Consider the following 17302-nt stretch of genomic DNA (forward strand, 5'->3'; position numbering starts at 1 on the left):
GGGGCACCAATATCCTTCTAGTCATTCAAGGTTCACAAAATTAACGTCATTTTTGAGTTTCACACTCTCCACGTTAGCTAAGCAGCTGTCAAAACTTGTCATTTCAACTTGAACCCTTTTTGTCCTCCGTCTCCTCCTCTCTATTCACACAGCCACCATCTTAGTTCAGGCTTTTGTTTGGAATAGACCAATATTTTCCCAATTGGAAATTCCTAATTGTAGTCTATCTGCTCTCCAAATCATCCTCCCCAGAGCTGCCATATTGATGTTACTAATAAGCAAATCTGACCCTTCTACTCTCCTACTCAGTGAACTCTGGTAACCTCCTACTAGCTTTTGAAAGACCACACTCTGGTCCCAGTCTTTTCTGTCTTAGTGAAATAAAGAAAAAAAGCATTAAGGGCTTATCATCTGGCAATGTGTTAAATGCTAAAAGGGAAATGACAGTCTCTTCTCTCAATGTGCTACCATTAATGGGGGGAGGGGGAGACAGTGAGTGTAAAAGAATACAGATGAAGGATGGCGTAGCTATATATCAGTGAAGCACATGACAAGGCTGTAGGGTCCTTAGGATGCAGTGGCAGGCCATATAGGAGTGCATAGGGATCTGATGGCATATTTTCAGGGCAAGATGGCAGTCTCTGGCTCACTCTCTGATTCACACACAACACACACACCTCTGTGTCTGTCTCTGTGTCTCCATTTCTCTGTCTCCCCCTATTTCTCTTTTTCCCTGTCTCTCCCTCCCTCTCCTCCTTCCTGCTTGATACCTCTCTCCCTCACTCTTTCGCTTGAATTTCTGGGGGCAACATAACTGACTCCGTTTTGTTCTTTTCAGTCACCTTTCTGTTTATCATCCTTGAATGAACTGCAAGACCAGATGCAGTAGCTAGTTTCCTCCAGTGTCTTCTCTCTTCCTCTAATGGAGACAAAAAAACTTAATTGGTAAAGGAGGAGGATTTCAGAATCTCTGGAATGTCCCCCTCCTTTATCTAGCCTGTCAGCTAGTTCCTGTTGATTTAGTGAAACAGTACTAAAAAGGATGCATATTTTGTCTCCTGTAGCTAATTATATAATTTTCCTAAACAAGCAATTTTTTTTGGTATGGCTATCTGCATTGTAGTAGTAAGCAGGGTTTTTTTCTTTGTTTTATATACTCTATAAATATTGCTTGCTGAACTTTGAATGACACATTTTTCATCAATGGTTGGTGATCTGAATGTAATAAAACTTCATCTTCTTATTCAATTATTAGCCATTATTATGGCTTATTGCGATTGCTGTTGAAATAAGTGACTCTCTCTGCCTCTCTCTTTGCGCTCTCTCTGACTCTGTCTCTGTCTCTCTCCCTCCCTCTCTCCTTCCCTCCTTCTCTGTGTCTCCCCACTTTCTCTCATACATTCCCCTCACTATCCACCCTACCCTCTTCAAGGCTCAGATCAAGGACCATCCTTTGCACAAGATCTTTTCTGATCTCTCTGTTCTTCCCATCTTCCAAGTTGCTAGCACTTTCTTCCCCAAATCATCTTATCTATTTTTATGTACTTATATTTACATATCATCTCTCTCAGCTAGACTGTTACCTCCTTGAAAGGACAGTTTTCCCTTTCATCTTTGCATTCCCACATCCTGCATTGCACCTGGCCCATAGTAAATGATCTAAAATAATTTTTGATTGATTTACCCTGTTTGTCTCTTACTGTTGATTTGTATTGCAAATAATCATTTTAACAGTAATGCCATGATCTGGTGGATCTCTGTGTTGAAAAAGACTTCATGATTCAAGACAATTCCAAGAGGCTTGTGATGATGGAGAGAGCCATCTGCACCCAGAAGGACGACTAAGGGGACTGAATGTGGATCACAACAGAGTATTTTCACCTTTTTTGTTATTTGTTTGCTTTTTTCCCTCATTTTTTCCTTTTTTATATAATTTTTTTTTGTGCAGCATGATAAATGTGGAAACATGTAGAAGAATTGCACATGTTTAACCTAGATCATAATACTTGTCTAGGGAAGGGGAATGAAGGGAAGGGAGGGAGAAAAATCTGGAACAAAAGGTTTTGTGAGGGCAAATGTTGAAAATTATCTTTGCGTGTATTTTGAAAATAAAAAGTTTATCAAAATAAAAATAAATACATAAAAGAAAAAGACCTTAGAGGCCATTAAGTCCAAGTCACATCTGAATAGAAATCCCTTCTGCAACATATCCAACAAGTAAGTTAACTAACCTTTTTATAAAAGACTATCTCTGATGTAGAGTTCATTATTTACTAAAAAAATCTGTTCTACTTTTGGACAATTCTAATGATGATTCAGCCAGAGCTTCCCTGGAACATCTCTCTGTTATCATTGGTTGGGGTGACCTTTAAGACCAAACTGAGCAAGTCTATCCAATGATGATTTTCAACTGCTTGAAGGCTGCCTCTTGAAACTCAACATTTCCATTTCTTTCACTCAGTCTTCTTAAGTATAGTGGTCTCCAGTCTCCTCTCCACTCTTATTCCACCATTCTTTGAGATACGTTTTACTTTAAAAATTTTAGAGTTAAAGACAATAATAATCTAGATCTAGCCTGAACAACACAGAACAGAGCTTGATGCTTGTCTCCCTTCTTCTGGACATTCTGTGTATAATGATGCACCTTAAATGAAATAATATTTCATTTGATCTTCAACAACCACCTTACAAAGTAGGTCCTATTATCGCCATTTTATGGATAAGTAAACAGAGACAAACAGGTTATTCCAGCTTTATTCTAACTAATATTCTCATCTACAAGTTTCTAGCTGCTTAAATATATGAGGTTGTTTTCATCTATCACCCACAAGTTATCCCAGGCAGCAGTTTGCCTTCTGTCTTAGATATTACTTTTTATTTAGTCTTATGTTCTTTGGATGGATCTATGTCTTAAGGAATTGCCAATACTCAAGGTATATTTTAATATCTCAGTTTAGAGAATTCTCCAGTTTGGAGACCCAGATTTATTCCAAATAATTTTTAAAATTTTATATCTATCTATATATTATAAATATAAATTTATTTTTAATTTACATAATATATAACAAATATATTTATATTTGTAATATAATATATATAATTATAAATAAAAATATATTTAAAAATTTAAATAATATAATGCATATTGAAGTCTACATAAATTTCCAAATGGTGGGTATATGGTCAAGAGAGCTTGTCCCTTTACCTCTTTTCATGTTTGCCTTCATTTTCTGTTCTTCTGTTTCTCTACATTTCAGCAATAACTTCTTCCACTATATGCTGGTTTTCTCTTTATTTGAAGTCCATGCTTTCTTTCCCTTTATTATTGTACATGTCTTAATTTCTCTCTCTCTCAAACCCTCCCACAGAATGTTTGCTCTTCCCAATTCCCACTACACATTGATGTCTTAAATGCCCAGTAGTATCTATGGTAGCTGTTTCACTTTCCTATTGGGCAAGATATGATTGTAAATCAGAGAACTTTGAGAAAGTTTGCTGTAATTTAGTTCCTTCCACGAGAGGAGCATTTTTCATTACAAATGAAATGTACTTTGTCTGAAATGAGAGGAACAGGATATAGAACTCCAATATGGCTTTCCAGTGGCTAATGTTCTGGAGAGGAGAGATAGCACCGTGTGTATATTCTTTCTAAGAACAATAAGTTAGCGTTCCTCACTAAGGCATCTGTCATCAGGAGCTGTAGTAAATCTAAGTGGATGGGACTAAACAACAGAAGAATGCAAAGTCACATGAACTGTGACACATAAGCTTTTTATTTTGTGATAAAAATGTTTTCATATAAATCTCATAACTACTTTTGGAGTAAATTTTTAAAAAAAGTAAAAACAAGGCATGCATCTTCTTGATTGTTACCAGGAAAATGCGGTCATTTTAACGGTTATGGGTTCTTCATAAAACAGAGAGGTAATATCACCTTTAACAGAAAGAAACAGGGGAAACAGAGGAACAAGAGAGTACCACAAAAAGCTATCCATGGGGGATACAAACAACAAGGTAAGCAGATATGCCCCTCCCCCCCAGCCAGTCGCCATACATTCAATGTACTTCAGTTCTTAAGGCAAAAAAAAAAAAAAAAAAAAAAAAAAAAGGAACATTATACCTTTGGTTCATTACTACAGAAAAACAGAAATAAAGATCATGGATTGTACCTAAGCAGCGTGATCACTGATTATCTGCACCAACGTGTGCAATTCACAGTCTCTTCTTCCCTTGGAAGTTCCCTCAAAATGTAGGTCAGAATTGACTGCTGCAAAATTCCTGCTCTGTAGGGCAGGAAGAAAGGTTTGACCAACGGAATTTAAAGATCACATACCACAGATGGGGGACAGGTAATTGTGTTCTGTAAGAAAGCAGTCTTCACAAAAACTGCAGAGAAAGAGTTTCTCAATCTTCTCACAATCGGAAACACCTTGTGATTATAGACAGAAGGGATCTTTAAACACTAACAAAGGTGTTAAAATTGGTGGTAGGCAGTGTTCTCACACTGCTTGGGGACCCTTGTTGTTTTTGACTGCCTACTAACTTTACAACTCGAAGACTCCAGACATGGGGCGCTCAAGGAAGAAGAAAAAAAATGAGGCTTATCTATATTTTTTTAATGGGCTTCTAAAATTGCTGGCACTTTTGGTGGCAGAAAATTAGACAGTAATGGATAGGGAAAGTAGATTAATTATAGCCTAAATTTAGGAAATTTAATTTTCATTTAGGCTCACCTATCTGGGAACAGTTTTGAATCATCTGAATCATTCCAGATGAAGTACCAATGTATTCCCTTGAAGTAGGTAAATAATAATGCAATTATCAAATTGCCTCTGCCGTTAGCTAACAGAATAAACCAAACACAAACTGATCAAAACGATATTCATCCTTCAAGAACTTTTCTTTCACTGAATACTTTGAAAGGCAGAGAAAATCAGTTGAATGTCTTCTCATCCAGCAGGGGTTTATTTAGTCTCTCACGGCCTAAAAACAGAGTTAATGGAGTTTGGCAGCTTTAAATATTGCTGTACATTTTAGTGGGACCCTTTGGTCATCCGCTGCTAGTCATAACTGCCCCCCAAATGTGCAGGTTTCCACATAGAGCCGTGTTAGATACTTCAGGCTACTGCATAGTCCCAAGAACGCCTCTAGGATTTGATAGAAATAAGGACTGCAGTTATTACCTAATGGATAATTCACTCATGAATACCTACAAAGTGACCTAGAAGAATGAATTCCCAAGGGTCTCTGGAAATGTGAGGAGTCTGTTATGGCTTTACATACAGGATCAGGGATCATCTGCCTCCTTTAACCAGTCGGAAGAACAAATCTCCAAATATTCCCAATCTTACAGCTAAGGCTGATGGTCATGATATTGATCTAGTGAAGAGCATGAAGAAGGTCTAAGTGCTGGTTAATGCTTGAGGTTGGACGGCCTGCCCATGCATCAGGGACAAGGGTAAAACGGGGACAGACCTAGAGGATTTTTTAAAAAATGGGGATGAAATTACAATTTGAAAGCCACAGAAGCAAATACATTTGCCATTCTTAGCATCTGTGAAGGGAGGGTCCTTCAGAAAGACTAGATACTAGTCTTCAAAAAGGGATGCTCTACTTATTCTAAACAGATACTGATTAATTTGGGGTGTCTCCAAAAAGAGCAGCTGCCACGGCCCAACATGCTTCTCACAGGTTCATGTTACAAATTTTGGGACTGGGCTGAGAACAGACCATTTTTTCCTGGAGAGATGGAGAGCTTAAAAGTATACACAGAATAAAACAATTAAGTATATGAAGGAAAACTAGCCTAAGGACCTGGAACTAGAGAGAAGATTATGAAGGGAGCACTGGGCAGGGAGGTCACACAGGGTGTTTTGACCTTGGGCTTCTTCATGGAGAGGTGAACAACAGGAAGAGTCCAACAGCCATGAGTCTGATAGAGGACTTTTAGCTGGAAGATGAAATAAAAAAGCAAGACTACGGCAGAGAAGGCTCAAGCTTCTAGCAATGAGTGGACCAAACACCCCCTGGACGCAGACATCCCAGAAATGAGAGAGGTCCTTTCTCCTTTTGTCCGTGTATAATTACGTGTATTTATGTCGCCCTAACCACTCTCCCCCACTGATGGTGGCTGACACTGGAAAGCAGATGGGAAAACAGGAAACATTTTCATTCCCCTTGCAATAAAAACATATCACCCTCCATCTGGTTAAAAGACAATGAATGGAATGGAGTATCGACGTTCCTTGGAGAAATATACTTTGCAAAGTTGTGGTGAACATTATAACCAAAACAAACCCTATGGGGCTCCTGGGGGCATTTGGAGATGCAAAGAGGAGACTAAATTCATCTTTCTGGGCAGGAATGATTAAAAGCATTAAATACATACATATAGTTCGAGAACATATACAGATGTGGCTAGACCACAGGGAGACATGTGGCGCCAGAACTACTGATAGGAAGGTGCAGAAATGCAAGCACCTGACGAGGAGAAGGGATGTCTAAGGTTAAGGCGAGGAAAGCCTTTCTTCAGAACGCGCAAGTTCTCACGAGGGGACTTCTGGCTTCTGGTCAAACTGCAGAAGCTGCAGGAACTCACGGCTTCGCACATATTTCAAGTTGTAAAAAAGGAGAGACCGTAATCGGAAAACCTGGCGGGTCCCCAAAGGGAAAGGTTACGCACGGTCCGATCGACAGTTCCGAGTTCCCAAATGGCTTGGTGGGCGGGAAGGAGTCCTGACCTCCCAGGAAAGCAGTGCCCCCCGACAGATAGGCCACAACGTCTCCACTTAACGTCGGAGGGCGCAGAGAGTCCCTCCCTACGGGAGAACTATTTCCAGAGTTTCTTCATTTCCATCCTGGATGACCTTCATTTGTTCATCAGCAGCACTGACCACATGCCCGTCAGTTCAGTCTCGGCCCCGGGGGTCGCCCGTTCACGCATACACCTGCATGTTGGTGCGTGGGGGGGGCTCGGCCATGTGCGCCCCAGGCCCCCGTTGGCCTCCGCCCGAGCCCCCGGGAGTGGGGCTGGTGGTCACGTCGGACCAGTCGGAGGCGGAGTGCGGGGACGAGCTGGACCACTGGTCGGGAGACTCTGGGGAGGGGGTCAGGTAAGGGTGCTCGCCCTGGAGGTGGCCGCTGTGGCTGGGCGTCCGCTCGGCGGCGGTCGAGGAAGCGTAGCTGTGCTGGGAGGGGGGCGTGGGGTACTTACCCACAGAGCTGGGGAATGGGTGGTAGGGAGGGAGGACAGTCTGCACAGCCTGCCCGTCCTGCTGGGGCATCATGCCCGTGGGAAATGCCACACTTGGCAAACGAGCCATGTCAGGGATCTGGTACATGGTGGGCAGGGGGCCAGCCACAGCCGGAGGGCAAGCGGGAGGCTGGGCAGCCCCGGCGGGCTGGGCAATGCCGCCTTTGGGGATCAGCTGGAAAGTCATGATGGGAGGCAGCGGCTCTCGGGAGGGGGCCACGTGCTTCCCTTCGGGCTGCCCCGGCCGGTTCGGCGGGGCCAGGACAGAGTGGGCCCCCTCAGCCGGGGCCAGAACCATCCCGAACATCTCGTTGTACTGGCTCTCGTTTATCTCCATCCGACTCATCCAGTCGGCCTGGACGGCGACCGGGTGCAGTCTGCCCGAGCCACTGCCGGCGCCGGCCGGGGCCAGGTGATGGTGGGGCAGCAGCTGACTGACTGAGGGCAGGACGGGGTTAGCCCCGTGGGGCAGGGCCTGCATCTCGTGTAAGTTAGAGAAGGACACTGCGTGCTGGGCGTGGACCGGCGCGGCGGGGGCCAGCATCGGGCTGGGCGACGCCTGCAGGAGCCCGGGCGACGTGATCATGGGGGAAGACGTGGTGTCGGAGACGTAGGTGTGGGGGGACTCCAGGGAATCCACCGGGGACAAGGTCACCGAGCTCTCGGAGAGCTGGCCCTTGTCGCTCAGGGACTTCTTCCTCCGCCCTCCCTTGGAATCTTTGGCCTCTTTGGCAAGGTTGGGCAGACTGGTGGGCACGGCACCCTTGGCGTGGGGGCGCCGGGGCTTCTTGCCCGCCGGCGTGTGCTTCAGGTTGAGGAAAGACCTGTTGGCTCCACAGATGACGGGGGAGAGGGCTGAGGTCAGCATGGCCCCCGGGGGGCTGTGGGCCACATTGTACTCGTTCAGAAGGCGCACGATGTCATGGTGCATGCGGTCCCGAGCCACGTCCCTGGGCAGGCGGTCCATGTGGTCGGTGATGTCCCGATTGGCAAAATGGTCCAACAGAATCTTGGCTGCCTCATAGCTGCCCTCGCGAGCTGCAAGGAAAAGCGGCGTCTCCTCCTGCAAAAAAAAGCCCCGAGGACACGCTTTAGCAGGGACATACTGGCGATCCAGGCCATTGCGGACCAACCTGGCCACCACTCCGCTAGGGTAAGAAAGCAGGGCAACTTCCCGAGACGAGAGCCAGAACAAGAACAAGGTCATCGCACCCGGTGGGACCAGAGACCAAGCGTGAGCGAAAGGGAAGGGAAGTGTGCAAGAGCAAGGAGAGCAGCAGAGAAAGATAAACGAGGAGGGGGGGACATGGGGGACAGAGGAAGGAAAAGGGCAAAGGGACGGGCAGAGAGCCTCCAGGGAGCCAGGAGGCTACAGAAGCACTTGCGGAGCAACTGCTGCTCCTTCGGCCTGCCGGGGGCCCTGGCCAAGCGATGCATCTGCTCAGGTTTCCTATGGCCACAGCCTTCTGAAGGGGAGAGAGCCCGAGAGCCTGCAGAACTGAAGGGAGCATGGGGGGGCTCCCAAAGATCCCCGAAGGGGTCTGTACCTTGTTGTCCTGCATGTCCCTGTTGGCCCCGTTCTTCAGCAACACCAAAGTCGCCTCCACGTTGTTGACAGCAGCTGCCCAATGGAGAGCAGATTTCCCTGCACGTGGGGAGAAGTCACTTCAGAAGGAGACAGAGATGGGGAGCCTGGGCTCCTGATCCACCCAAGGACCGGAGCCCCCCTTCCTGACCCAGAAGGAAGCCTCGGTGACTTCAGGAAGCATCCCTGACAGCAGGAAGCCCGTGGCCCAAGGGGGCCTTCGTCTTCCTGGGATCTCAGAGATGCCTTTAGAAACTGCACACAAAGATCCAGGTACAAGATCCGGCTGGGCAGGGGCTCTGGGCTTGGGCTCAACGTATCACCTCATTTCCACATCCCCGTAAGGGGAGGGCGACGCTAGTCCTTGGTGGCGAGGCTAGTCCCACAGCCAACCTTCAAGCAGCCTCGCTCAGCCAGAGAGGGGCCCGAGGGCGATTATTCCTCAGCCACTGCGGCTCCACTAATCAGTGGTGAAAGGTCCCTCGGAAAAGAATCAAAGGTCCTACAGGGCTTGGAGCATGTGTGGCCCTAAGGAAAGTGCTCTGGGCATGGGAATCACGGAGCAGCTCAGACCTTCGCCTGCAAGCTGTCCGACTTCTCCAAAGTCTGTTGAGTGGTTCAAGATTTACAAGAAATAGGCTATCATTAGTATTATTACTGTTATTTCCTATCTCAGCAAATACAATAGGAACTTCTTAAATGAGCTCTAGAGCCATTCAAAAGATTTCAGCCCAGCAATTCACTCATAAAAACCAAGCAGATGAAGAATTTCTACTGTTCAGACCATCATGAGTACAGTTGGTCAATTTATAAATAAATTTTGTTCGGGCCGCGAGCTGGAGCTAGAATAAGAAAAGAGCAGGCTTGACTCCATTTGGGAAAGTGGGAAGCATTTTCAGTGACAGTCTCTTCCACTCTCTCCTGCCACAAAAACCAACAAGGACCTGTCTTTATGGCAAAAATATTCTTTTTAGTGATGCTCCATGGCGGTGAATCATAGAATCCAAATTGGGGCTGATCCAGAGGGCAATGAAGTGATACATGGTAGGCATAAAAAGACCATGGCACGGTACCAGTGATGGCTTCACTGAGGTATCCAGAAGATGTGCGGTTGGAAAAGGAGGTGGGAGGGCTATGTGCTGGGGACAAAAATGGACCCCAGCATTGCACTGGCAGATGTGGAATGTTCCAAAGCCTTGGGGGATTGCCTGGAGAGCTCCCATGGAGGATTTATGGGAAATCGCACACTACAGTTAGACCCTGCATGAGAGGCTGTGGATAGGCTGTAACCTGCAACGTGATGAGATGACAGACCAACTTCCTCACCACTGCTGTGGAGATACACGTGGGAGAAAGGCTAGGAACCTGGAGCTCTCTTTGCTAGTCCCCAGTGACCACTTGGCCCTCCTCAGGGGTCCCACTCCTTGGAGTTCTCATTAGGACCATAGCTCCCCCCAGATCATCCCTCCCACTGTAGTTACCATGGTCATCCACTGCATTAACATCTGCTTGGCAGTTGATCAGCTCGGCCACCATCCCTTCTACGGCCAAGCGGGCAGCTAAGATCAGCGGCGTTGTCCCATCATGCATCCGAGCATCCAGGTCTGTCACACGGTTACGGATCAAAATCTGGGAGGGGACAGGCCATGGTCATGGAATGGAGCAGAAAAATGCAGGAGGGCAACGAGCTGGCGGGCGGGACAGGGATGAAAGACCCCCCCCCATTTACCATCCTGGGCAAGACAAAGGCCTTGAAATGACAGGGTCCCAAAGGTCCCTTCGGGCCCTAAAATAATATGTAAGACGCAAGGGTGAGAGCCTCATCTGTAAAATGGTCTGGAGGAGGAAAGGCAGGCCCCTCCAGTATCTCTGCCAATAAAGCTCCAAATGGGGCCATAAAGAGTTGGATAGGGTTGAACATAATGGAACAAAATATGTGACACTACCAACTCCATTCGTCTCTTTTGCCTTAGTATTTTTATGTAGAAAATGGAGACTACATCTGCTCCTACTTTTCTCACAGAATCGCTATCACGCAGCACTCTGAGAAGCATTATAAGACTGTGAGGTATTCTCTGGTCCTTTCCTCCCGGACGCTTTACCTGGAAAACACCCTGAGCATCAGCAGCCACTGCGGCGTGAAGTGGGCACCGCCCCATGTTGTCCTGGGCGTTGGCGTCTGCCCCTGCATCCAGGAGGCGCTTGGCAGCATCTGCCCTCGAGTACCGAGCTGCCAGGTGCAGAGCCATCTCCCCAGTCCGATCGGTCTGGGCCTGGAGACTGGCCCCCTGGTAAACCAGGTCTGTGATGATGTTGGCTGAAGAGTCATCCGCTTCCTCGTCATCCTCACTCAAGTCAGAGCTGCCTCCTCGGAGGGACGCCAGCATCAGTGGGGTGCAGCCATCTGGGGGAGAGAATCAGAGATATGTGCTGAAGGAGACCAAAGGCCGCCCTCGGGGGCCCATGCTGCTGGGCCCGAACTCTAACTTGGGAAAAGGAGCTCCCCAGGGCACTTATGCCAGAGCATCGGCACAGTTTTGGCACTTTTGTCTGGTGTGCTTTTTTGGGAAAGAAAAATAGGAATAAAAAAGTATATACCCTTATCTGATTTGTGAGCAATCTGAAATTGTTAATCAAAATGATACAGGCTGAGGGAACTGACATCTCTATCCAGGCTCCTTAATAGTAATGGGAAGATAACCCATAAAAGATTTTTAAAAATTCAACTCTGACTCAGAAAATTTCAGAATCACCTAAACTCGATTCTCCTCTTTCTTTGGCTTAATTGACTTATTCTATTAATTTCTAAGACTAAGTATTTCCTATCTCTGTACCTGCCTCCATCTTCCCCCATTGATCATACACTATTCTTCATGTCCCCAGGATGTCTTTCAAGGTCTTTTCTAGCTAAATGTGCTTTACTTGAATCCATGGACATCTGTTTCCTCCTCTTTAGATCCTCGTGTGTGTATCCAGGTTGTTTATATTATTATATATAGAATACGATTTATATAACATTATGACTTATATAATACTATATATTTTCCCACAGCTGTTTCCAGAGGAGGAACATGAAGGCCTTGTGGCACCAACCTGGTCCCCTGACATTCACATCCAGCACATCCACCTCTTGCTCGGCTTGCGGTGGGGTGAGGGCTAGGGATGGGGTCCTCCGAATATCCGCAGCTTCGAGATGCTGCTGGGTCCACTGGCGTCTATCTATTGGGTCTCCTTCTTCTGAAAGTAAAGCTTGGTCTTCAGCCTGGAGAGAAAGAAACAAGACCCACTGCCAATGAACGTGAGGATCTGGAGTGCCCTGCGTCTCCATTCAGCCTCTCCACACACACAACCTCCTCTTCTCCCAGGGGACTCGCCACCTGCTCTGTCTCCTACTCCAAGGCACTGGGGATTCAAAATGAGCTCTTTAGTGCTCAAGAAGACCACTGGGAGATGGAGCTGGGATGAGACTAGCTCTTTGCCCAGCAGGTTGAACTTTGTGGCTGGAGGATATGTGGGAGCCAGGGATGCTGCTGGACTTTTTCCTGCCGGAGCTCTGATCTCTCACCACTGCTTCAGCAGGATACCAATGGAGTCCCTTAGGGAAGACCCTTCCCCTTCCTCCCCCAATCACATGCCCTCCACAGCCCCCGACTACTCCGGGAGCAGGGCATCCCCGAGCCTGGAGAGAATGGGACGGCTTCTGCCGGATGCTGTTACCTTGCTTCTCTTGGGCTGGGGTGCGCCATCATCAGCCCAATGTTCGTTGGTGCTGGAGTCAATTAAGTTACCCTCCGACACTTGGACTGACAGGCTTCTAAGGAGTTTTTAAACAAAGAAAAAAGGAGAATGTCACAGACTGACCTAAAGTGAGTAAATATGCCCAGACAGAGATCATGACTTAGGAATCACTCGGACTGAGTAGCCAGATTAATGTGAGGATGGAGCTAAAGACCCAAAGCTTAACAAGGCCTGGTTTGGGCTTTGTGGCTTCCTGGCACCGAGAAGAGCGAGGAGGAGACAGTTCTTACTTCAGTCCCATCGCATCTTGTCCAACGGGCTCCCGGCGCGTGTGGTTGTTGGAATCCCGCCGTAAGATGAACCCCTCGGGCAGCCAGAGCGAGCCGTGCTTACGCTTGCGTTTTGCCATGATCACTCCCAGCAGGATTACCAAGAGGACGATTACGATGGCCACAGCCAGCAGGTAGAGAAGCTGGGTTGGTTTGGGATCCAGAGATTCACCTGGGGAAGCCCACCGGACCCCACACATTAGCCAGGACCCAACAGATTCCCGTCTCCTCTGCAGTGGTCCCCATGCTGTTCCCCGCTCCCCCCTGCCAGGGCCCACGCCACTCACTCAAGACAGACACGAGAGGGTAGGAGAGGGTGCCCTGGATGGCATGAGAGGCCAGCAGGGCTGCAGCGGCATCCGTGTTTTTGAAGCATTGGTCTGATGCTTGGACACACTGGCGGTTATCAATTTCTAGGAATACTCTGGAGCTGCAAGTATAATGGAGAGGATGAGAGCGGGGGGGTGAGCTGGTCAGTCTGGCAGTCACCACGTCAGAGGGATGAAGGAGCCCCCTTTCTCCTGGGCCTGTCATCACTGTATTCCCTTCTGGACACTGCTTTTAGAAAGAGCTCGGGCCCTGGTCCCTGCCCCTAAGTACCCACGTTCCCAGCCCCTGTCTGACGGCACTAGCCCAAACTCAGGGAAATTCATCCTTGGACACCTCAGTCCTTTATATTTTTATCCCCAACACTCTCCATTGGATCTTAGTAGAACCAGAGGGCCTTTATTCCAGGGCAGCTAAATGGCACAGTGGATAGAGCACCGGCCCTGAAGTCAGGAGAAGCAGAGTTCAAGGCCGGCCTCAGACTGCCCATTAACATGGGCAAGTCATTTAACTCCAATTGTCTCAAAACAAAACAAACAACTGAGGGCCCTTATTCAAACCCATCCCATGCTCTAGACACTTCTCCTTCCTTATTTCCTTACTCTACTGACAGGCACTGGATGAACTAACTCAGACGGATGGCTTAATGGGCTATTCTACTCTTGGGGCATTGCCCTATTAAAGGGCTCCTAAAGAGGTTAAGGCTTAATTTAAAAAAGCTTTAATGACTTCCAGTGGAATTTTAAGCACCTGCACAGCTTAGGGAAGTGCAGAGGAGTGTGTGTGAGGGTAGATATGAACTGACTGCAAATCACATCACGTAAGTATGATTCACCCTTCCAAGGAAACTCCCCCCGTCTCTGTCAGACAGACAGCTGATGCTGCTCTGAATCAATGGTCTCTTTTAGATACAACAAAGCTTATGGACCAAGTTAAAATGTTTTGTTTGAAATCTGGACTTCGAGTGGCTCTCTGTGTCCATGTGTTTTAGTAATGATGATGATGATGATGATGATGATAAACCTGGCCATCAGCCTACCCTGCTACTTCCCGCTCCTGCTCGTCGGGGAGGGATCTCCGGTTTATCGTGGACTTCCTGTTCAGGTTGGCGGGGCTCTTCTCGCCGTAATAGGGGAACACCATGAGAGCCCCCTGAGCGTCTCGCTTGATGCGCAGGTTGGTGTGAAGCAGAGTGCCCAGTGACCGCAGGAAGCTGTGGGCGTCCTGGAGCAGCTGCTCCGGGGGCAGCAGCACCACAATGACCAGGGTGCCCTCCGCGAGGTTCTCGGGCTGGTCGGTGGCGCAGTCCAGCCCGTCCCAGCCACACTCCTCGCTGTTACAACCTTGGTCGCAGTGGTTGTCACTGAAGTGGTCAGCACAGTATTTGTCGTATCTGGGGAGGAGGCGGGCAGGGAAAAGAGAGAGAGAGAGAAAGGACAAAGGCTCAGGAGGTGTTTTATCACCAGTGCACTTACCCTTACTGAAGCTTCTGTCCCATTTCTCCCCTTAAAGGCCTTCCTCCAGCTACTCTTTCAGCACCTGTACCATTCACATTCTCATTTTAGCCTTAACAATACCCTGCTTTCTATTACTATTGAAAGGCTTTTCCAAAATGAACGTAAGCATGAAGAATTCATATTTTTTCCTTCTGGGATCTTTACAGCGCCCAGCCCAGAACAGATATTCAATAAATACATGCTGAATGAAAGAGAAAGGATGAATGAATGGTGAGGTCTCAACTCCCAGTTCCTGTCTCAGGGTACTATGTGCTCAGTGTTAAACTAAATCTCTTCTGAGTAAATAGCCAACTCTTGATCATTCATGGTTAAATCAAATCCCAAAGTCTCCAATTCCATTTTCAAGTCTCAACCTCTTTCCCCAAAAGATCTTTGGTTAGAGAAAAAAAAAGGGGGGGGAGAGGAGAAGCAAAAATCAGCTAATTTGCCTTCCCTCAATTTTTATTTTCATTACCCTCTGATTTCCATCGCCCTCTAATGTCAAAAATAATCTAAATGCAGAAAAGGAGAATGAGAAAAATAAGACTTGGATGATCACTCTGAACAATCGAGAGTTGGGAACCATGTCTTTTCCAAACAGAGCTGGATATGAAGCAGATGGAGGTCCTACTCCCTATAATGTCAGGCCCTGGGACTAATACTGCAGTAGTGACTGCTGCTCCTGAATAAGAAGCTTTTGGAGAATACCAGTCCGGCATCATTTGCCCGATGCAGTGGGGAGAACCCTGTGTCAGGGAGTGAAAGGCAAGAGGGTCTGATTTTCACCCCCGCCAGTAAGTAACTGTTCCCTTGGAGCAAGTTCATCTTGCCCCTTACATTGTGTTCTCCCTCTTGACAAGAAGCTGGGTGCTCTAACCTAATGCCATGGGGTTGTAAACTGTCAAATTAAACATAGTTTTAGAATCGCCTTCAAAAGCATAACGCAATGGCATTAGAGTTTCTGTTCTTTGCTGCCTTAACCATTAAGTGGACTAGAAAGATCATCAAATATTTAATCAATTTTAATTAAATTATCCAAATAAAAATTTAAAATTAAATTATGAATATTAATTGGAGGTAGATAACCCTGCTAATGGTTTTGGGTGGTGTGGGATGCTTTCCACACCATGGATCCCTTGCATGTCCCCAAGGAGGGCTTTTGTCTAACTAGAAACTCCGAATGGATCTTGGGGAGCCCGGGAAAGAGAGGGGTAGCAGAGGGGAGTACAGACCTTTCCATCCATCCTGTAGCAGGTTAGCGTAGGAGGCCGCCTAGGAGCAGGGCTACACCACTTCCAAAAGTTATCTCTCCCAGGAGGTCAGGAGAGCAGCAAGTGAGAAGGCAGAGACAGGCAGAGCAGAGAGAGAGAAGGGTGAGTGTGCAGGTGGACGAGCGTCCCCCGAGCCTCGGTCAGCAGGGGAGGATGGTGTGAGGGGCTCGGCCCCGGCGGGGGGGGTCTACAAAGCAGAGGCAGCTGGGGCTGAAGCGCCGGAGCGGTTAGGAGCAGAAGGGAGAGAGACCGGCGTGGGTTAGTGACAGAGCTGCCGCGGGGCTTCCCAGGACCCCCGCAGGGCCCTTACTTGCACGTCTTGCTGCTCCCCTGGCACTCGAAGTTGTCGAACAGGCACTCGGCCGTGTTGCACAGCTCGTCACACTGATGGTTGATGTAATCCCAGCAGGGCAGGGGGGAGGAGCAGTTGGCCCAGGGGTCCTCCATGGTGAGCGAACAGTCCCCGCCGTCCCACTGACAGGCGTGGCTGTTGCAGTCTTCGTCGCAGACGCCGTCGCGAGCCTTCTCGGCACAGTGCTGGCTCAGGCACGCGGGCGGGGGGCTGTTGGTGGGGCCCGCGGAGAACTCGCAGCGGCTGCCCCAGAAGGACGGGGGGCACTGGCAGGTGTAGTAGGGGGGCTTCTTCTGAGGGGAGCAGCTGCCACCGTGCTGGCAGGGGCTGCTGGCGCATCCTGTCTCGCAGTCCTCAGGCCGGGGGCAGAAGCAGCGGGGCCCTAAGGTGGTGTGCACACACTGCTCCCCTTTCTTGCACTTCATGTGTCCGCAGGTACTCTGGCATCTTGCCCCCGAGAAGCCCTTGGGGGAGAAAAAGAAATGAAGGCCAAGGTAAGAGCAGGGAAGCCGTGGCGAGGTCTGCAAAGGGGCAGGGTCTGCTGGCCCAGACAGGGTCTACTCAAGCAACGAGGGCTGTTCCCCTGTCAGCCAGTCACAGGAAACAATGCTAAGTGAGAGGAAGGTAAATCTAAAGGACATGGGGACAACAATCCTGAGCAACAGGAACCGTGCTTTTATATATATATATATATTTTTTTTTTCCTGCCATGAAGAGAACCATGAGAATCAAGCTACTTCCCACCTGAGTGAGCTTGGGCCCCGGGATTTTATTCATCTATAAAATATGGGCTAAATATCCTCAAAGGAACCTTACACTCTAAATCTAGGGCCCTATGGTGCTATGATAATGATACAGTATTTCCTGCCATACACAAGCCTGGGTTACCTTTTCTCATTACCCTGGGAATACGTGGAGTTATTAAGAGGAGAAATAAATCTCCCTGGGGAAA

General features: G+C 47.9%; 1 protein-coding gene across 1 annotated transcript in view; it reads right to left on the reverse strand.

The window, feature by feature from the left end:
• Positions 1–3755: 3755 nt before the first annotated feature.
• NOTCH2 (notch receptor 2) overlaps positions 3756–17302 on the reverse strand; it is a 168730-nt gene continuing 155183 nt past the window's right edge. Inside the window, exons 25-34 of the mRNA XM_031967394.1 lie at positions 16309–16814; positions 14271–14624; positions 13192–13334; positions 12866–13076; positions 12555–12651; positions 11931–12099; positions 10940–11241; positions 10319–10466; positions 8800–8897; positions 3756–8315 (exon numbers count right to left, since the gene is read on the reverse strand). Coding sequence (XP_031823254.1) covers positions 6936–8315; positions 8800–8897; positions 10319–10466; positions 10940–11241; positions 11931–12099; positions 12555–12651; positions 12866–13076; positions 13192–13334; positions 14271–14624; positions 16309–16814 — 3408 coding nt within the window. The 3' untranslated portion in view covers positions 3756–6935. The remainder of the gene's footprint in view (positions 8316–8799; positions 8898–10318; positions 10467–10939; positions 11242–11930; positions 12100–12554; positions 12652–12865; positions 13077–13191; positions 13335–14270; positions 14625–16308; positions 16815–17302) is intronic.

The sequence above is a fragment of the Sarcophilus harrisii genome, chromosome 4 (genome assembly GCF_902635505.1).
Source record: "Sarcophilus harrisii chromosome 4, mSarHar1.11, whole genome shotgun sequence".
Taxonomy (NCBI): domain Eukaryota; kingdom Metazoa; phylum Chordata; class Mammalia; order Dasyuromorphia; family Dasyuridae; genus Sarcophilus; species Sarcophilus harrisii.